Source organism: Talpa occidentalis, unplaced genomic scaffold (assembly GCF_014898055.3).
Source record: "Talpa occidentalis isolate TD23 unplaced genomic scaffold, MPIMG_talOcc4v2.1 talOcc4.16, whole genome shotgun sequence".
Classification (NCBI taxonomy): domain Eukaryota; kingdom Metazoa; phylum Chordata; class Mammalia; order Eulipotyphla; family Talpidae; genus Talpa; species Talpa occidentalis.
The window spans coordinates 56,691,786-56,714,370 of NW_023601653.1; the positions used below are offsets into that span (position 1 = coordinate 56,691,786).

Consider the following 22,585-nt stretch of genomic DNA (forward strand, 5'->3'; position numbering starts at 1 on the left):
TCAGTTCTGCCCTGTCTCCCCTCACTTCTCTGTTCAAAGACACTCAAGCCACACCAAACTCCAAAGAGCTATCCCTTGGACCACACTGCGTCAGCGATGCCAACTTCCATGCAGTCAAAATTCATCTACAATTTATAGTTGGTCTGTCCTATGAGTGGGCTTGGTGTCCCTGATTTAATCAACAGACATCCGAGGATGGCTATGTTGGTGAATGAGAAACAGAGCGCAGAAAACAATCCCTGTGGAAGGAGATGGGGCGGCTGTTCAAGGGTCGCTGCACTGTTCTTTGGAGTCATGCCCTTTTCGCCGATGGTGAACATGCTGTCTTCTCAAGGCTCCTCTACTTCTCTCATTTCTCTCACTGCTGAGCATTACCCAAGGCCACTTCTAGCTGAAGCACAGGAATGAAACCTCTCCCATTTTCAATTTAATTTTAATCTCAGAGCTCTTTCCCATCCTTGCTAGTCTCTAAGGCTTCACAATAATTTCCCACTTTGAATCAGCCGCTCCCACACAAAATTATCAGAACCTATTTATCAGTGTTACCTTGCATTTCCCCAGTTACAAGTACCAAAGGCTTTAACTACAAATAACCATTGTAAAGCATGGGCGTCAATGAAAATCGTACTTTTCCCCACTGGAAGATGTGAGTGTGATGTCATGCTACGAGCACAAACTGAGAGCATTATTATAGACTAGGAACAATAAAAGAAATATCAAAAGTTCAAAGCACTAGGCTCATAAACTCACCCGTTTTAGTTTTGGCTATTTACAGATTAATTCGAAATCATCTTTGGGGAAAAAAAAATCCTTCTTAAATAAAACCAACATTTAGAATCTACAAAACAAGCACCTTTTAATAGATTTTTAAATAATTTGAAAGTTGACACAAATGCAATTCAATTAACACCAGGCTAGTTACCACGGTACAAAATGCACCCATCACATTAATAACTGTTATCCACCCTGAGTGTTAAGTCACGGTTACATTTTAGATCCCTTGATAAATTATAATATAAGCACAAATGCCTGAAGTAATTTACATAATTCTTTCACTGGCAAGTCATCTGAGTGATTCTTAAGAAGCTTTTAAATGGGAGGGTTCAAGGGCACTTTGTGGTTAAAACAGAAATATAATTTTTGAATGTTTGACACGCATTCCAGAATCAGATACACATTTCTGGTTGTCACAGGGAAATCATTCCACATGATCAGAGAAGTACTGGCACCCCCAGGACTGTTAACAGCACCCTAATCCACCTCATTGTAACCAGTCTCTCTCTCATCATATCATCCTCCACCCAGAACCTCAACTTCCTTCAGCAAAATGGGAACCAAAAACAACACCTAGCCCGCAGGGGTTTGGGAAGGATAAAGCTGATAGCACCAAGGTACATTCCCAGGATTAAACAAAGCCTTCCATTAGCTAACCCTGAATATGCAAGCAGAATCAGAATTCTTTAAGTTAAATTATGTCACTTCCTAGTTTAAAGAGTTGCTGCCTCTATCCTAGTTTAACATGAGTACAAAGGCTTACATTATAACTATAATTTAATGGATGAGGAATGTGATCATTCCACCAAAGGTTAGAGTTTACCATGGAACACCATGCAAAAAACACATGTAGTGGTCTCGTAACAGGAAAAAAAAACCCGGTTATATTTTAGTGATTTAAAAGAATATGTATTTGAAAAATTACAAGCACCTGTATGAAAATTTCTAATTACAAAAGTCTAATAGAGTTTTAAAATAAAACTGTGCAGAACCCTAAAATTCAGAAACATGTAAATCATCAGAAGTGTTCTTTTTGGCGTTTTAAAAGTAATAATGTGGCATTTAAATATTTATATATAACCTAGAATTCCATTACTTCCAACAACTCTACTGTACCCTAACGAATGCTAATTAGTAATGTTTTATTATAACATGAATTAAATGGAAGTTTACTGCACCACTGGGAAGGAAGCAAACAACAAATCAGAAAAAAATTAAATTTAAGCAGTTACTTTTGTTTGTGGTCCTACACCACTTTAAAAATTTCACATAATTCTAATCTACACATAAATAAACTCACAATTTCAAAAAACATCCAATTATTCTAACAGTAAAACTGATAGAACCAAAAGCTCAATTCAATTAGATAAAAATCAGCCATCATGTCATTTTGCTATTCTTCACTGCACAGTATTCAAGGATTTTAATATAGCATGAGCTGTCTCTAAATTACTTCAAGAACAAAAAGATAGTTATTGATAAGCCAAATGCTATCTCTATGAAACCAATAAGGATTTTATTTTTAAAAAGTAGACTTTTCTTTCAAAACAGCTCTCCTGTAGTGTAACGTAAATACTTCCATTCATTCAATGAGGTGGGCACCGGTGGCACAGCCTTAATAACAGTATAAATAAACAGGAAGAGTAATATAAAGGAGAGGGCAATTAGAAGCCAATTAGAGACTAGGTTCGCTTAGAGAGAAGAGCGGCAAGTTGTCCCAGAAGTGGCTGCCATTTGAATTCTCTCTTAGGATCAGCAGGGATAACCAGATGTGGCCAGAGTTTGGTACAGACTGAACACAAGGGCACAGAAATAGGGTTGATAATTTGAGACTTTCACTAGGTATTTAAGAACATAAAATTTATTTCATAAGTTTTGAAAAACATGGTATTTGCTTTACTCCTAAATTTTGTTACTTCAATTTCAAAATAATGTTGCTTTTTTAAAAAAATTAACTGAAAAGGCAAAATAGTAATGTACTTACGTGATGCAAACAGCACTTAATTAAGGCTTGGTTTAGTCAACAAATCATTACCTCCAAGCGCTGAGAAAATTCTCACTTACAGATGCAGCAAGAGAGGGCCTGAATCTGACCCAGAATAGCAGGGTGAGGCTGCCTCCCACAGCAGAGGCACAGAGAGGGCGAGCAGAGCTGGCCAGCCGCTGCAGGACACTGTCCACCCTCCAGACACACACACCCCCTTCCTGCAGAGCACAAGGTCAAGGTGCAGGAGTAGCTGGTTAGAGACTCCCAGGATTCCGTCATCAAAGTGAAGACAACCTCTCCAATACAGCCATAAAGACTTCCCTCATTCATCTAACTTGCTGACTCATGTCACTTGTCTATGCTTGAATATTAAAGGTCCTGTACTGTGCACAACTGGGGGGAAATTCAGTTCAAAATTATGTGGGGCTTAAAAGATACTATCTCATGGGACTTTACCAGGCCAGATTTCAAACTTGAACAGCACAAGAGCACGTTTCCATCAGGCTTCTGTGCTGGTGGAAAGGGTTCCTCAAAGCCTAGCTTCTAGCTTATTTGTTAGATAAGAGCAGACAAGCACTGTATTCTCTGCAGCTTAGACTTGAGTAATGCAGTTCTATCAATTACAGGTTATCCAACCCCTTTTCCTGCCCGTCCCCCCCACACCCCCCCCCAAGCCCTGCTCATTTCTCCCCCTCCCCACCTCCCCTTAGGTCAGATTAATTTCCTGCTCGTACAAAAAAGTTTAAGTAGCTTCTCACTTGAACTTTAGCAGAATTTCGGGCAATGACCTCTGATGCTATAACGCCTCAAAAACTTCTTTGTTGAAGATATATATGAAATATATTTCAACTCATCATTGCTACAGCAACTTACAGGCTGGGTTCAAAATAGAAGCTATTTTAACACCCTGTTAAAATATTTTAAATGCATTCAAGGCAAACTTTGAAAGGGAATGAAAACATGAATTCATGAGTTCTCCATATACTTAAATTTTCTAGCTTTGGGCAGAAATCTCTGCAATTTAAGAGAAAACTATGGGTTTTGAATTAACGCAGTTAAATCAAATAAAATGAACTTGAACACTACTTTGGCTTTTTTGACTTATGTATATAAATTGTTTTTTGAGGGAACACTGGTTTACAACACTGTATATGATTCAGAGGTATAGGACCACACCCTTCAGATGTGTCATCACACCAAACCCATCACCTCAGCACCCCTAGTCCTCACACAACCACTGGCCCCTCCACACTTGGCTCCCCCACAGCCTCCTGGAGCCTCAATTCTACAGTTAGAGGTCTAGGGTTTGTTATTGGTTTGGTTTTGTCTGACCTTTATTTTGTTTCTGCCTTCCATTTCTTGATTTCAATACTTCTAAATATAGGAGTATAATGCACTGAGACTCAAAATATGAGGCAGTAATTATTACTCAGATCTGGTATCTTTGCACATTCATGTATAAGAAACTGAGATCATTTTCCTTCAGTATTTATCTTACTCACATAAAAATGTATAACAAGTCTTACCCTTAAACTGCTTCAGAAAATTGAAGTGAAAATATTTAACATACTTGTTAAGAATTTCCATATCACCTTTTCCTCAACTAAACTGAAAAAGTAGGAAGTACCTGTTTTAAAAAGATAACACTGAAAATTCCTCTAAAAGACCTTGAAATCACAAGGCTGCTACTGAACCTTCATGAAAATAATTATGCTAGAAACGGCAAAATTGTATGATTTTACAGGCTTCAGTTTGCACCATAATAGTATAAAATTAGAATAATATTCATCCACTCAAAACAGAGAAAAAGAAGTTAGCAAAAACAGTTAATGCAAAAATAAATCTTACCTAAAATAATCTACTTCTCTAAATGCTTTCAAAACAACTAAATCAATTTACATGGTGGTACAAGTCCAAGAGACATGAATTAATTTTTTAATAAGAAATAAATCTTTAAAGACATGCTGCCTAGCCTTTACAATCAATAACAACAGTAACTTCCTTATAATAATCTTTTGCCATTATACTGCACTTGACTTTTAGGCTAAGGATTACTATTTTTGAATCACATCACTGAAACAGTTCAAATAATTAAAGAATTAAAAATTACCAGCTACTCCAAGTGACTGTTAATTAGTTTAGACTAGCATCGAACATTGTTAGCAACTCCATAGGAACTTCTGGGAATTACTCATTTAGTCTCTTTAAGGGGTGAGGGTATGGGGGAGAGGAAGCAAGTTTCTCCTCTAAATAAGCTAAAAAATAAACAAGATTAATCACAATTTTTAAGTGATAATCTTTAAATTGTTATAGCAATTTGCAACCACGATGCATTTATGCAGCTTAAAGTTGAGGAGAAAGAGGAAGGCATCCAATTCCCACATCTTAAAATACACCGAAGTCATTTGAAAACCTAAATGATGGCGTTAACTGCTACAATCGTACAATACTCCACTTTCAGAAACATTTATTATTTGTAAGTCCTTTGTACTAGGCACTAGTCACCACGCCCTGCCCTGGACTAGAAAGATTATTCACCAAAGGATCACTAACTGAGAAAAAAAGGACTACTACTCCTTTAGCTATGAGCTATTTATTATTAATACATCAAAGTTACAAGAATTACTCACCAGCCTTCATCAAAATCACACTCGTAAACAGACATTCAACGACTGGCAAAAGGGATATGGTGATGAAAATGAGACTCAACTCCTTTGTCTCTGAGCTGCTCCCAAATGAGCTCTGTGGGGACGAAGCACCAGGAAAAGCTCCCTGGCAGTCAGGCTGGCCTGCCACTCTGCAAGTGAGCCTGACACCACTGACGTCACGCACAACATGTCAGTGCAGCAGCAAAGTAAGGAAGCTTCTCCAGGAAGAATCTGCTGTGATTATGCATGCCTTCCAGCCAGAAGGGTAGAATAAGATTTACATCCCCTTTCAGTTGGCACACAGCACACAGTAAGGTAGCAGTATCTGTGGCTGCTAATAGCTCTTGAAGGAAACGTCCAGTGAGAAATTTTAAGTAACCTTGGCTTTCTAAATAGACAGAGGTTTCCGGTTAAAACTGTATGCGTACCAATGTCAATGACTCTTTTGAGGACATTTTCTGTGGTGGTTTCCAAGTGGACACACTTATTACAAAAATTCCACCGATTAAAAAAAAAAGGCAAAAAGAAAGTTAAAATTGCCTGAAGTTGCACTACCCAGAAATGATAATACAACATTCTGTAATTATACTTCATTATATTGAAACAGGCATGGAGGAGAGAGGGAACTTGAGCATGGTCAAAATGCTAACAAGCAAATGAGCAAGATTTAAATCCAGGGTGAGCATCTCTACTTCCCATTCATTTGATCACTAAGTTTGAGTGTCTAGCAGTAAAGGAAACAGCTGTTAACACTTTGGTGAGCATCCTTTTGGCACAGAGTTTGTATATAGAAATATATTTACTCCACATAAGGAAATCAAACTGTGTACCTTGTTGTACAATCTGCTTTTTTCATTCCATAAGATGCCAGGGCCAGCTTTCCACGTCACTGATCATATTCCTAGCTTTTCTTTTTTTAATGGCTGCCCAGTGTAACTACATAAACCTGTTTCCCACTGGATACTTCATTTCAAGGTATTTTGGTATTTTATAAACAAAACTTATATATTTCACTGTCCAGACATCTCTGGGCCTTTCTGTATTGAGCTAGGTACCACAGCTCTTAGAAGTGGGATGGACTGGTGAAAGTGTGTGCAGGTTTTCAAATATTTACCAACTTTGCCCTCCAAAGAGAGATAGTACTTTATAATAATACCTCAGTGCATTAGGTTTCTCCCTTCCCCATATACCAGGCCTTAACAATTATTTTGCTTCTTTGCAAAACTAATAGGAAGTGCATGACACCATACGTCCCACTTGTGTGTGTGAATGTATGTTAATTGTCAGTGAGAGTACGTCTTTCTTCATATACCTGCTCACACAGAAGGGGTCCACCTTACAGGTCACATAGGTAAGTCCTGCTGCTCTTCTCTCTAGTTTTTGACCACAGAGAAGTTACTTAGCCTCAATTTCCTTACATGGAAAATAAGGGTGGTGATTTATGTCTCATGGGATTTGGATGAGAATGATAAGAGAAATAACACATAGGCCATAGGGACAGTTGCCTACCACAAAATAAGTGTTTAATTAAATGTTAACATATTTAATGGTTGTCTATATTCCTTCCACAGTTCACACCCTTTGTCCCAAGTAGAGATTCGTAACAGTAAGGACACACCGTGGTATAAAACACATTGCAAATTTCTTAATGCAACAGTAAGGACATAAAATGTTCAGATACCTCAATCTGAGTTGTCTTACAACTAAATCTAGCATGAAACATAACTGGCGCTAAAACACTCCGTTCATATGAAACTGCTATAACAGAAATTAAAAATAGCATCTCAAGTTGAGAAAACAAAATTGTTTCATCATGTGGTCTGAAATATAGGCAAGGAAGCCAGCACAGTTTGCTGTAACCAGAAGGGTTTGCATATGTTTTAGAGAAGCAGTGATGCATGATTTTTCCATTTTTTCCCAAAGTGAAGATTTTGCTAGTTTCGATTAAGTTCAGTTTAAGCTTCACACAGCACACACCCCACCACCACCACCAATAAAGCCCATACTTCAAACCATCAAAATGAAGTCAACAAAATAACTTTTTTTCCAGTTTGAAAAGCAAACGACAGCCCCACCTAAAGGACATAAACAGAATATATGAAGGTTAAATTGTTGTATAAGATTATTATCCCTACCCCCAAAACAACATGACAGTCTATAATAATGTCTTCAAATGTTCTCACTATCAGGATAGTTATAATGAAATACCTATAAAAAGGTACTAAAAAGGAAATTTTATGTTATTCTAGCACTATGGGGTTAGGTATATTCACTTTTTTATATGACATAAAATCATCCCATCTGAAGGCAGACGTGTCTGCAATAAAACTGCAGCATAATGTTTGCAGAATCATACTGTGGCTCTGCATATGGTAGCCAGGAGAAAAATAATAATGAAGCAGCAGAGATCTGACAGGAGACTCTGGAAGATCACCAGAAATACCGAGAACTAATAAGATGACCAAGAATTTGGTTTAGGAAGTCACCAGCATTCAGCACTATTTCTATAGGGCTTGCCAGGCTCAGGCCCCCTCATCACCCAATCACCACACTTAACAGAAAAGACTTCCACAGGGGGAACACTGTACATGGCACGCACGCACGACACGAGAGAGGGAACAAGGTAAGTCCCATCTCTCAAGGCCTCAACAGCCTAGAACTGACAGTTTAATAGGGAAGAGAGAGCTGTAAACAGATCATTATAACATAACCTGATTTGCAGAGCACAGAAGAGGAAGTGGCTAAATGCCTGCAGGAATCTGGAAAAGGCTTAACATAGTAAATGACAGCTGACTGGACTATTTCAGGATGAGATTTCAGTTAGAGGTCGCAGTAGTTGTAAAAGCACAAACTGAAGATGCAATCTAAATTTTGCACCTACAAAAGGTGCCCAATTAACAGAGAAGTTATTCATTTAAAGGAAAAGATGCATACTAATAGGGCAATTGTCAAAAGTCCCTTGTAAAATTCTGCCCAGCTTTTCCAAGTATCAGTGATGGAGAACTCAGCTTTCTCTCTTCAGCCCAAATCACGTTTTCGGAAAGGAGGTGTGCTCCTCTACTCTGTCGGAGCTAATCAACTATTCCAAATCAACAGAAAATAATCCTAAATTTCAGTTAATCCTGGTTCTCTTCTCAGGTATCTCTAAGCTGCAGGGCAGGAGCCACGCCTCATTAAAAAGAAGAGCCTGTTCAGAGGAGAGTCCAATGACGGTTTGTGGGAAGCAGCCGTCAAACCGGCGCTGTTTCTGCTCAGCTGCGCATGACGGTTTTTACGTTGGTGCATGGTCTGTGATAGTGACCCAAGAATCAGCCACAAAAACTGTCATTTTTCAGTTCTTGTTTTACTTTACTTCTCAGTGGCATTTAAAACTGAACCACTCACTTCTCGAAAAATGCCACCAGTGACTTTGATTTAAGTGACCTAGTTCTCCAGCCTTCATTCTGCAACACAGCCTTATTTCCAAACAAGTCAACACAACACCCTAATAATTGCTTAATTTGCTGCCAGTTTATTCGTCACTAATACACAAAGTACAAGCTCTTTAAGTGGGTAAGATCGCTTCCCAATCTCTTTTCCATACAGTGTCTAGAAGTGCTATATAATGTGAAACACCAAGCTTTCATCAGCTGATCATTGATTTTATATCTCCTTGGTCAGATCAGAAAAATACTAGCACCACGAGAAGAACACCATCGCTTATTTCCTGTGTGTTTATTCCAACCTCACCAAGCAGTTAATTTAAATTCTTAAACCAACTACCTTAAATAGTGTGAGGATCCACAAGTTAAGGACTCAGTCCCACAAGACACCAATCACAAGTCTAGCATAATCCTGATGGAATCACTCCTCGGGTCAGAAGAAACTAAATGTACTGAAGCGGCTCACAGATCTCAGAAAAATATTCACTAACACCTACCAATTTATTATAAAGGAGATTATAAAGGACACAGGTGAATAACAGCCAGGCGGAGCGGGTGGGGCCTGGAAGGGTCCTGAGCGCCGGAGTTTCTGTCCCGGTGGAATTGAAACTGTCAGCAAGGGGATGCATTCACCAAGCTGCAGTCAGTCAAATCCTGTTATTCAAGAGTCTGTACAGGCAAAATCTACACACCCCCATCCCCATTCCCATCCAGAGGTCAGAGGGTGGGACCAAAAGTGCCAACTCTCTCATTGTTGGTCTTTTTGGTGGCTGGGACGTCCTCAGGCTCTCTAGCATCCACCCCCATTGTTAAGTTCCCTCATCAGCATAAGCTCAAGGAGGCTCCCAGGAAGGACAGAAACAACTCTCAGGAGATGCTGAGGCTTTGCAGGGAGTTCTGGGACAGGAACCAGGGACAAAAACTAAAAACATTTATTCTAACAACCACAGGTGACCAGAGGTAAGGGAAGACACTGATGACAGCCTCCTCTTCCTTTCTTGCGAGTTCATTTATCTTGGCATATCATGTCCCTTATGATTTAAATAGAAGGACCAAGGCAGCACAAGTGACAACTTGTAAAAAGTTTAAAATAACCAAAAAATCCGGTGTCTCCTGCATCCTCATGATCTTCTATTAAAGGTGGTGAGCAGGTAAGGAGGACATCAAGTCACAGAAAGGAAGCTGTTGCAGTCAATAACAACAAGAGACAGATTCCAGATGCCCTGCATACTCACTGCACAGGTCACCACTCCCCCAGGTGAAGCTCACCACGCAGAAGCACCTTGGGCGGGACGTGGGCCGACACTGTTGTTAGCCGTGCCAAGAGCTGACACTGACCTAACGTTCATATGGTCTTGCCAGAGAAATATCCCAGGGACTGCGTGCTATCCTCTTGGTGTTCACTTAGGGTTAAAATTTCACAACACAGCAAACTCTTAGAAAAAATAATGGGAAGAGCTGACTGATTTAAGAGTCAAATTAATCCATAAACACCTGCTTAGGAAGGGACCAATTATGACGAAAAAGTCCTTCAAACCACTAGAACCTTCTTCCCCAGAGGGTGCCAGCTATGAAATATGCTTGTGCTTGCTGACAGGATTCAGAACCTTCTAATTTGAGAACACCCAGTTTTCAGGTCACCAATGAACAGGATGGCCTTTTAAGGTCAGTTTAATAAGACACTGACTCAGACACTTAGCATTCCCTCTCATTTATTTCTTCCAATTCTTTCTGAATTCATGCCACTTTGTGTGAGATTGGTAGCCTGACTCCCTCCTTGTGAGCTCTGTAATAACTTGTGTATCTCACCAATTTACAGGATTTAGGGCCAGCTCAAATATTATCTCCTCAGGGAGCTCTCCCCCAATCTCCATCTTGGGTATTTCCACTACACTAAGGAACAACTAGTGTGCACAGTAAAATTTTAAGTCACACATACATTTACATATCAAAGAATCTGCCACTAGATCTATAAATCATTTTGTACAACCAATGCAAGCCAAAGTGAGAGATACAATTTAAAGGGCAGCCATTACCTAGGCATCTAAATTGATTATCCTTAATGCTCAGTGAAGTAAGCCAGAAAGAAAAAGAAAAATACCAGATGGTTTCACTTACAGGAAGAATGAAGAGGATCAAAATAAGGGATGCCAGGGGAAAAAAGTAATTATAATAAAGTGAAAAATCAAAGTCAACAAGCAACTGTAAACCAGAGCCATTCTGTAGGGGGGGAGAAGGGGGGAGTAGGATCAAAACAGGGGTGGGAAGAGGGCAAGGGACTATGGTGATGGTGCACGGGGGAATTAATTGGTGGTGGGAATTTCACCGGGGCTATAACCGAGATGAGAAAGCATATGAAGAACAATGTAAAAAATATAATTAAAAAAAGAAAAAGAAAAAAAATAAATCGATCATCTTTTCTCCCTTTCCCTGTTATCATGACATCTAAATGACCGAGCTATAGGTGAAATGTCTGGTTACATTTACATCTCCTTTGAATATTTGAACTCTATGTCTGGATACCTGAAGATAATTTCATTTGATAGGAAAAAAAAAATAGCTTCTGAGTGGTAAATCTTTTAATAGGCTCCAGAATCTGTAACTACATTTCACCATAACCATTACAGTTCTAGAAAAATTTCAAGTCAAAGAGTATATGTGTTATACAACCAGTATAGTGTGAGGAATTTTAAATTTACTAAATGTGCAATGCTTAAAATAAAAGGAGATTGGGAAACCCATGTGTTTTATGAAAGATAACCTACAAATTCCAGCACAATAAGGAAATTCATACTCAAGAAGATGTTGGATATGATATAATAAATCAACCACCAAGCCATACAAGTAAGAAAACAAACACAAATGTGGTTCTGTAACAGGGTGGTCCCCAGGAAAGGGGGAAGTTCCATGTTCCCTGCCCCACCCAAGGGAGGGTGGAGCTGAGCAGGAAGAGGAGAAGCTGCAGAAGAGACTGAGGAAGGAAGCAGGATGGAGCCAGAAGGAGACCTGGAGCAGGCGCATGGAGCCTAGAGACACGTGAAGAAACTGCGCTTGTCTTTTGGTCGTGGACTGGGTGACACAGATGTGGGTGAGACCCGTGGGGAGGTGACCATGGCAGCTTTTATCTTGATGTTGATTTTGCTCTTTTCCTTCCGGGCTTGTCTGGTTGTTTGTGACCCTTTTCTGTGGGTCCCCACTGGAAGATGCTGTAGACTTTTGGCAGGCTTTGGGGCCTTGTTCTGGGCCGATCCCATTTGGATGGAGTTTTACCCACGAGGGGATGGGTAACTTTGGGTGTTTCATTTAGAAACTAGATTATTTGCTTTTCCTGTATTGTTTCCTAGTTTTATTAAAGTTCCTTCCCATTAAAGTCTCATATGTTTTGTGTTGATGCGGCGGATGGCAGAACCCATTTAGAATAGGCAGGTTTGCGGGGTTTGGGCTGCCCCTCTCCCTGTCCTATAACAGATTCAGTTTTCCTGGCTAGGTCCTAACTTCAGTTCTTTGGAATGGATGTAATTTTTTGAATGACAGTTGGTGACTTGAACTCTTATCTATATATCCAGTGATTTCTATGCAGGGGAGAAATCATACAACCTAACTATCTTCCTTCCTAAAGAGCCTGACTTACCAACAAAACATCTATTATTTAAGTACTAAGTCAATTCTACTCTTGTACCATCTGCCTGGAAGATCCAGGGTCTGCTTTGATGCGGGAATAGAATCAAACATATGACAGTGTTACCAATTTCATGACTGGCCAAAAATAAGCCCCAAAGACACTCTATGGCTGCTTTGTGTGTTGGCTTGAAACTCCTGCTTACTGTCTTGAGAGGAATCAGGAAAATGTGTGTTTTAAAACACTATACTACCACAGGACAGGACAGGACAGACTGTGGAGACTCATGACCCGGATGGAGCTGCTGAACACAGAGATCCTTTTGTCTCTTCGGACGTCTGAATGGAAGGTCTTGAGGAAGTAACTGACTTCATAAATGGCCCCTTTCCCATCAAGATCACACGCAATTAGGGGGCCAGGTAGCAGCAACTCCAACCAAGACACTTTGCCTGCCACAGTCAAGTCTCACTGAGGTGTGGGCATTCTCTCTGAAAAGCAAAAGTAAGTCAGGTTTTAACTTGCCACACCTGCACAGTCACATTTCTGGTGCTGGAGGCATACTTTGTTTTCACACCTCACTGTACATATTACTTGACTCACAGTTTTTTTCATCTTTTAAATGAAGATACTTTATTTTGAAAGTTTATTGGAGATGTCATACATATTGCGATGAAGTGATAAAAAGGAAACTCAGACAACCAAACTGAGATTTCATTTCCTCCACTAGTATTAATAAGCTCTTAAAATTTATTCAACAAATATTTATCAAGTATATTACTTCTTCTGTAGTAGAAGCTTTTGCTAAATCCTGTGGAAGAATTAAAAAAAAGAGAGAGAAAGAACTGTCCAAATTATTTGTGACTAGATAAGCACATAATTTAAAACACAAATGAAGAATATGAGATGTTGTAAGTGGATACTGGGAGCAGACTGCTTAGGTCTGAGTCCTGGATCAAGCTTTCTGAAAAATACTAGACTCTAACTCAGTTCTTCATCTCTAAAATGGGAAGAACAACAGCACATCTTCCCCATCGTAGAACACAGCTACAGGAGATTAAATGAATAAACATTTAATTTAAACAGAATAAACATTTAAACAGAACATCACTGGACTCATTAAGCAGTGACTAGTATTGTTCTGAAAGATGTGTGGATCAACTAGCAGAGATCCACATAATAGGAGTAGGGAGTAGAAATAGGAAGGTCGTGATGAAAACATATGCTAGTGAAATGAGATTAGTGAGGCTTGGCTACTGCAGTGGTATAGAAGCATATGAAGAGCCGGGCTGAAGGCTGTGCTATTACACAAGGGAGTGGGTGTCTCCTCGAGGTTAGGGAGAGCTGGTCAGCAAGGCTGGTAGTGAAAGCAGGGGATTGTTCAGAGGAAATTCATCGCAGTTTCATGTCAACAGAGGGTTGCTGAGAGTCTGGAGTTTTCACAAATGCCCCTGAGAACATCGATTTTCTCAAAAAGCAGTGCTGCTTACTATGAAACAGGTATGACTAAAATAAAAGCACTACGCGGCTGACCTCTAGGTGGGGTCTACTCTCTGGAGATGAGGAGCTAAGTAAGGATATAAGAAGAATATGAGACTTGAAAACAAGTTTGACTCAGATCGTACTATTGTTTAGATTCTGAGTGAAAATTTGCTAATGAACTTAATACTGCTGCTGTGGCAGACGCTGCTCACTGCCACCCTCCCCTCATTAGTCCTCTGGCTCAGCTTCATTCAGGCAGTGACACACCCTCTGTGTCCTCACTTCCCTTGCAACCAGGTAAGGCCACGGTTAGGAGGCTGAGTCACTAGGAGGAACTGCAGGAAAGGAGAGCTGCAGGAAAGGACGCTTAAAGGGAGTCAACTTGGCTGGAAAACTAACACTTTTGCTTTTCTGATTTTATTCCTGCTGGACAAAAAAATAGTCATGTTGCACCATGCAGAAATCATGAGAAAGTAAGTCTCATCCTTGGCTGGCAGAACAGGAAAAGAGAAGGGGTCTAGGACCCCAATCTCCACATCTGAGAAGGTCCATGTGTGAGACTTCTTTACTTGGGGGAAGAACTCTGTTTAAACAACTCCGTAGCTGGTCATTCTTACCAGATTTCCCAACGAACACACCTAGTTACTACATGTTGTAAACTACAACTGAGTAGCACAGCAGTGCCCCTCAACGTAAGCTGCACGGCCCTCAACGTAGGCTGCACGGAGCTCAGGCACTCTGCCTAGACTGTAATTTTAAAGGTGTTCCTGCTAGCTCCTTGTTGTGTTCCCAGAACCTGGCAATGCCTTGTTACAAAGAAGTCATTCAAGAGAGGGCCCTGTGGGGTGACAGAACTGGGGGGCTGGGGCCTGGGACCCGTGAGGAAGCCCCTGTAGAGGAAGTAGGTCTGAGATGAAGACACTGGCTCACGTGGGAAGCAGGGAGCTAAGGATCAGTGTGGTTCCAGGTCCAGCGGCACATAAAACAATCTTGAGTTCAGTCTCCATGATAAGAGTCCTGAGTAGGACAGCATATCCAGGAAAAGTTAAGTAGCTTATTAGGTCTATAAGAGACCATAGTTAAGAAAAAAATCCTTTTATTATTGTTATTATTTTCTATTTTATATATTTTTACATCATTTTTCATTTTTTCACAATGTATGCATTTTCATCTTGGTTATAGTCCCCATACAATTCCCACCCCACCTTGTTTTGATCCTTCCCTCCCTCCCCCCTGTAGTGCGAATGAAAAAATTCCTTTTGGGGCCTCCCCGGTGGCGCAAGGGGTTAAGATGCTACCTATGAAGCTCCCGGCAGCCATTGCAGCACAAGTTCTATCCCCAGCCAGGGAGCTACCCACATGGTGCAGCAGACCTCTCCTGACTCGCTCGCTGCTCCCCTCAGCAGTGTATTTCACTTGATCTGCCTGCTCTGTTCCCCACTCTGTCTCTGGTGAATCCTCTCACCCCCCATCCCCCACCTCTGGCCTGTACCTCAGATCTTGTATGTATAAATAAATAAATCTTCAAAAAGAAAAAAAAGAAAAAATTCCTTTTCTAAATTATCAAATATTTGTCAAGGATCTCCTAGGTGTAGGAGTAGAAAACAACTGGTTGTTGTTCCTGTTTTTTTTTTGACATGGGTCAGTCTTCTAGGGGTAAGGTGGTATCTCACTGTGGCTTTGATGTGCATTTTCCTGATAAGAGATTTTGAGCATTTTTTTCATCTAGGCAATGTGGGTGTCTTTGGAGAAGTGTCTACAGGATGGTGTCAATCATCTGGGGAGTGCACATAAGCAAAGAAAACAAACTGGCAAAGCACAACAAAAATAATCCGTAGACTGTGAAAAATATATTGGTTACTAGAGAGGATGCAGAAGGTGGGAGGAGAGAATAAGAAAAGACAATAAGGGGATAGGAGGTGATAGTGTCCGGGCACTATCACCTATTAGGAAAAAAAATATTCACAAAAGAAGAAATTTACCCCACTGATGAGTCTATTATAAAAACAACATCTTAGAGAGTAGCAAGAACAAATCTGCCTCTCTAAATAAAGCTGACATAACAACTAAATAAATAAGTAATGCAGAGAACAAATTTACATGTATCTCATATTTGTGATGGTCAATTTCAGTATATATTTGGCTCCTGAGATGTGAAATTCAATATTTTTTTTATTGCTAGCAAAACAAGGCAGCAGTACTTACAGTTCTAACACACCAAGAAAATTAGACATTTGCCTAAGGTTAGTGGTTCTTAAACTGACATCCTGGCTGCTTTACAATCACGGGGGAATTATAAAACCAAACCCCTGGAGATTCTGATTCAGCAGATTTGGTTTGGGCATTACATTCTAGGTCATAAAACCACTTTCAGGTGAAAGCCCACTTGAGTAGCTGATATTATATATATATATATATATATTGAACCAAACTAGTGAAAACAGCTACCAGCTTCTTCCCTTAGGTAATGCCATCTTTATTTATAATTTATATCATGGACTACAGTTACCTTGACAGTAAATGGGAAGGGTTTAAATAAAATGTCTCAGCTCTTTTCTCCCTAAAAAATTCCTGAATATCTCAGGTAGGAATTATGAAGTATATAATTTATTTTTCACATTTTAGCATACTTTTTGTCTTTCCTTTGCTGTGAGTCAGGATGCCTTCAATAATAGAACACCCAAATTTAAAGTGACCAAAGCAATCAAGAATTCAGTATTCATTCAACAAGAAGAGGCACAATATCTGGGTAGACAAATTCAGAGTCTCAAAAATACAAGATTCAGGGCTTGGGGGAGTGGGGACAGGTCCTTCTTAATTCTCTGTTATGGTTCTACAATTGCCTAGGCAGCTCCAAGTACCATGCTTTATTTTATCATCTTTTTTTTTTTAATTAAATCATGAGCTTAAAAAATTTTTTCTTTTGTGGGGGGTCATGTTCTTTTTAAAAGAAAAGGAAGAAAACTTTCACAGACTTTTTTTTTGTGGGACCCTCGCCAGTGGCTGGGGATCGAACTGGCCCTGCAGAGGCTGCAGGCAGCCTCGCAACGCTCAACTGCTGCGCCACCAGGGAGGTCCAGTTCACAGACGTTTTTCAGCTTAAACCAATCACTAGTACGGAGAATTGGGCTACCTTCCTATGATAATTATTATCTGTACCCTGGGGACTCAGGAGGCTCACCTTCCCAACTGACATGGTAGGAAAAACCACTGCAACAAAAACTGTACTCTTTCCAAAGGGGAGAAAGTTGGAGGGGAGTGTGGAGAGCAGTTTGTTAGGCACCAACACGGGGCCATTACATTATGTGACAAATTAAGAAACCACACTTGAACCTATCAAAACATGACTGCACATGAAAAACCCAGTTCAGTGCATTAAGAGACTAGAATCATTAACAATGCACAACAAAAGCATGACTGGAAACTGGATAAACCCACTTCCCTGTACAGTAAAATTACTGTCAATCAAATAAAAACCATCTTGAAAATTACCACTTAGTAATGTTCTCCTGTACCCACTAATCCCTGATTCTTAAATCCGATAAATAATTCAAATGTTACTTATATGTTGTAAGTATAACATATAAAAGACAAAATAAGAAAGAAGTAGATATAATTAATAACAGAGCAAATTCACTTCTTAAGCACTATTCTTCAAAATTCTACTCAGATATGTGAGGACACACTCAAGCACAAACTTTAGAAGTGGATCTGTTTTTTGGGCTCTCTGAAAATTTTCATAAGACAATATACACAAGTATTCTCTCTTTCTCTCTCTCTCTCTCACAGACACACACACACGCACACACACCCCTCTTCCTGATAGTTTAGAATTTAATCTGGAAGGCAAAGAGTTAGGATCCTGTGTTAATATCTTGTGTTGGTAGGAGGTAAATTAGAATAGCCACTTTGAAAAACAATTCAGTGATTCCCCAAAAAGTTAAACATAGAATTACCACATGACTTAGCTGTTCAATTCCCAGGTATATACCTAAAAGACTGAAAACAAGTCTTCACATAAATATATGTACACAAATATTTCTAGCAGTACCATAACCAAAAGTGGAAACAACCCAAATGCCCATCAATGGGTGAATGTAAAAAAAAAAAAAATTATATTCATAGAGTATTATTCAATTATAAAAAAGTATATACTGATAAGATACTACAACATGAATGAACCTCAAAACCACTATTTTGTGAAAGAAGGCAGTCACAAAAGGCCTCATGCCATAACACTTCATCTATAAAAAATACCTAGAATAGATAAATCCAGAAAGAAAGGCAGCAGATTAGTGGTTGCCACAAGCTAGGGGGAAAGAAACAGGGAGTGACTGCTTAATGAGCAGTCAGTCACTTCTGGGTGATAAAATGTTTTGGAACTAAACAGAGGAGATGGCTGCTGACCACTGTGAATTCATTAAATGCCACCAAATGCTACACTTTAAAATGGCTTTTTTATGATATATGAATTTTATAGGCATTATAAGACAATGGATATAAGCTGTGATCTGAACGATCTAAAGCTCTGAAGAAAGATGTGCACTGTAGTTCACTTAATCCTGGTCAATAGTATTTCAACTTGCTGTAAGTATTCTACAATTTTCTCTCTGATTGGATATCATCTGAGAGCTGCTTCATTATAACCAGTGTATGAGATTTACAATGTCTACAAATGGAACTGCCCACCCAACTTGTTTGGGAGAAAGCTAAATTGAAAAGTATGTGATCTGGGCCTCCCTGGTGGCGCAGCAGTTGAGTGCTGGGTTGCGAAGCTACCTGCCGCCCGCTGCTCCCCTCAGCAGTGTACTTCGGTCCTTCTGCCTGCTCTGCTCCCCGCTCTGGCTCTGGTGAATTCTCTCACCTTCCCACGCTTCTGACTGTTGTACCCAGTCATGTATAAACAAAACAAACAAGCAAGCAAATAACTAAATAAATAAAACATGCCTCTATTAAAAAAAAAAAAAAAAGTATGTGATCTGCATCACAAGTAAAACAGACCCCTAGTTGCACATTGACTGACTGATAAGGAGACCCCTGGGGAAATCCCTCTAACATTATCTTATAAGGTGGTTTTTCTTTTTTTTTAAAAAAAAAGATTTATTTATTTATTTGTTTATTTTTTATTTATACAAGCACTGGGGGTACAGTCAGAAGCGCGGGAGGGTGAGAGAATTCACCAGAGCCAGAGCAGGGAGCAGAGCAGGCAGAAGGACCGAAGTACACTGCTGAGGGGAGCAGCGGGCGGGATCCTCCTCCGGTGGCCGGGGAGCAGCCGGGATTCGAACCGGTGCTGCAGAGGCTGCGGGCAGCTTCGCAACCCAGCGCTCAACCACTGCGCCACCAAGGAGGCCCAAGGTGGTTTTTCTTTCTCCACAGAAAGATGGGCCAACAGCTTGCTTACTCCTTGCTGCTATTTCAAAGCAAGGTTCTACAAGGGCTAGCTAGAGTAGACCTTCCAGAAGGCTGACCGGACTCTTTAATGTATCAAAGGAAAAGATCCAAACAACAGCTGCAATTTTGTATTAAAACTCTACCAATTCTGTAATGAAAATTCCATCTGCATCTAGAAATTTCACTTGTTCACAAATGTTTTACACGTGGCAGGAAAATTCTGCCCTGGACCAGAATATCTGCCCCAGGGGAAGAAAGAAGGCCTGCACATACTTCTCTGAGGAATGGAGCTGGCCAGGGGCTCTGGGCAGGCAGCAGGCTTCCCTCTCCCATCTCTCCTTGGAGATGGAGCCAACACTGTGCTTTGGGGCCCTAGAATATTTAGATGCTGAGCTCATTATCCGCAGGCAAGCAAGTTGGAATCAGGACAACAGGCAGCAGCAGGCGCTGCCTGCCACTCCAGACCCTATGGAATGGAGGGGCTAAGCGCACATGCTGCTGGTGCCTGTCCTTAACGCCCCGATGTCTCTGTCCCGCTGTGGCTAAAGGAGCACTAGTCCACGTGGACAGGCACTAATACAATTTAAAAAGTATAAAACAAAAAGTACAAACTACATAGTTCACAAGTTAATGACAAGAATTTTACTCTTAGACTATACATGCATGTTGAAAGCTGCTTACTTGTATTATTAGCACATTACTTTTGCTTCATCAGAAGACTGACAATTACTGAAATGCTTTAGGCAGAAAGTCACTGAGGTCTAATGTCTAAAATCCCCCTAACTTAGTCATGGTTAATAGGGGCATTTCATTAAAACTCTCTAAAACTTCAGGGCATTTAAATTTTTTCTTATATCATTTTAGTCCCCCATAGTTCTCCCGCCAACATATCACATTCCCTTGTGTTCATCCCTTTCCCGTTTTAGGATTAACTAAAAAATGAGCATAAACATGTCGAAACTCAATTCATCTGCAATTTCAAAAAATAAAAAATGCATCTGGGCAGTTAAAAAAATTTTTTTTATGAATTGAGGTGAAGTCCATAATTAATTCAGATTTCCCTGGTTTTTACCTAATGTCCTTTTTCTGGTTCAGAATCCCATCCAGGCTGTGTGTTTCAAATAGACAAATGGCTGGAATCCCCTTTTCCCTTTCATCAGAGCAAAAGCAACCATACAAGGTAGGTCATTTTTTAAAAAATAAAAAACAAAACAAAAAACAGAGAACAGGGCCTCCCTGGTGGTTCAGGGTGTTGAGTGCAGTGTTGTGAAGCTATCTGCAGCCTCTGCAGCGTGGGTTCAATCCCCGGCCGGCCAGGGAGATTCCCACATGGCATGGCAGACCCCTACTGTCTCACTCGCTGCTCCCCTCAGCAGTGTTTCAGTCAGTCTGCCTGTTCTGCTCCCCGCTCTGTTTCTGGTGAATCCTCTCACCTCCTGCACCTCTGGCCTGTACCCCAGTTCTTGTATGCATAATATATAAATCTTAAAAAAACAAAAACAAAAACAAAAAAAACCCAGGGAAGATAGTTTATCTAGAAACATTTCTATTCTATAGCTGCTGCTAAGATCATGAATATTTATTTTCCAAATTACGTTTATTGAGATTAAATAGGTTTACATCTTCGTTATCTGCTCCAGGAGATATGGGTTCAAACCTCTATAAATGTGTTTTCACTCCCTGCCCACTACCAGCGCCCCAATAATCCTCTGCCACGTTCCCATAGGCCCCTTTCCTCCCCTCCTCCTCTCCCATCTCCTCCCCCTCTTGTTACCTCAGTTTTGCAGTCAGATAATAAGAGTTTGTTATTGGTTTGGTTTTGACTGACCCTTTGCATGGTTTCTCTATACTCCACATATAAGTGATACCATCCGGTTTTTGTCTTTCTCCTTCTGACTTTTATCTCTTAGCATTATTCCTTCCAGTCCTATTGTGTTTTCCAAGTGTTAGTCCATCTTCTTTTGTTATTGCTGAGTAATATTCCACCATGTATATATGCATACTACATTTTTCCCAATGTACTCCTCTGTTGCTGGACACTGAGGGGGTTTCCATAACTTGGCTGTAAACAGGGCTGCAAGGAACATAGGAGCACATGCTTTCCTTGAATTAGTTTTTGTATTCTGAGATAATGGATTTTTAAGTACAAAAGAATATGTTATTTTTTGTTCTTTATTGGGGCTAAAGAAAGGAAGATTCCTTTCCCAAGTGAAAATAAAACATTAATTTTGGCGTTGAGCACACAAATCCTCATACTGTAGTGTTCTTGACAAATAAATTAAATGTTTGGTATGATTAAAAAAATAAGATGTTTAAGGGCTGGGATCTTGACAAAAATAGCTCAGACTATCATGTGATACACTGAGCAAAAAGACTGGTGACTTCCCTTCAATGCTCCTGGAGCGCTGTCTCTGACCCACCTCAAACAAGGCTCCAATATCAGCCTGAGCTATGGCCCCAAGTCTCAGAGAGGCTACCTTTCTACTCATCTCAGGATTCCCAACAAGCAGCAGATAATCTTACTCTCAAATTTACTGAGATAACTGAAGTCATCTGACAGGCGTCCTCTCCATCACTACATCAGCCAGTGTCCAGCAGCTCGGAGTCAGTGTCCAAGCAGCTTGGAAAACCAGGAGCTAGAACCATCCACCTCATCGGAGCAATTTTTTGCTCCACAGAAATGCTTGTGGTTGTTCTATGCACTACACTTGGGATCATCTGTTATGCAGTCACAGAAATTAATGTAGCTTAATCAATTTTTCCTAAAGCTTGCAAATATTATCGAAGTTTTCCCAAATGCAAAAAGCACTCTTGCCTCTGTTTTTCCATCTTTCTTTCTGCCAAATTTTTCTATAGAGCCCAGACTAATCACTCTACTAAAACTGCTTTCTCAAAGGCCAATCGATAGGCTCGTAATTGCTACATCAATGGGCTGTTTCTTTCTCATCCCTTTGATGCCTGTGCAGCTTCTGACAATTGGAAATCTTTACATCCTTGGCATCCATGACACTGGATCCTCCTTAGTTATGACCCAGGCTCCCTGGCCTGATTTCCTCACTTTCTTCATGTGCTATATATTTATTAATAGCCTTTAAACACAGGGATTTCTCCAAAGTTCTGATTTCAGCCCTATCTTTTTCTACAATAGGTAAGGGGGCAGTGACAGCAGCAACCAGCACTATTGAGATATAAGAGCACTAATGTCATGCCGACCTCTAGCTATACCATATGTGCATCCCATATGGAGATGCAGCCTTTCCCA

At 40.2% G+C, this 22,585-nt stretch overlaps 1 protein-coding gene across 6 annotated transcripts in view; it reads right to left on the minus strand.

Moving 5' to 3' along the window:
- PLEKHA5 (pleckstrin homology domain containing A5) overlaps positions 1-22,585 on the minus strand; it is a 234,024-nt gene that overhangs the window by 104,377 nt on the left and 107,062 nt on the right. For 2 of the 6 annotated variants that reach the window (XM_037514273.2, XM_037514271.2), the window contains exon 1: positions 5,392-5,545. The exons of the other annotated variants lie outside the window; for them this stretch is intronic. In XM_037514273.2, coding sequence (XP_037370170.1) covers positions 5,392-5,426 — 35 coding nt within the window. In that variant the 5' untranslated portion in view covers positions 5,427-5,545. Of the gene's footprint in view, positions 1-5,391; positions 5,546-22,585 lie in introns of those variants that run through there. 6 annotated transcript variants of the gene reach the window in all.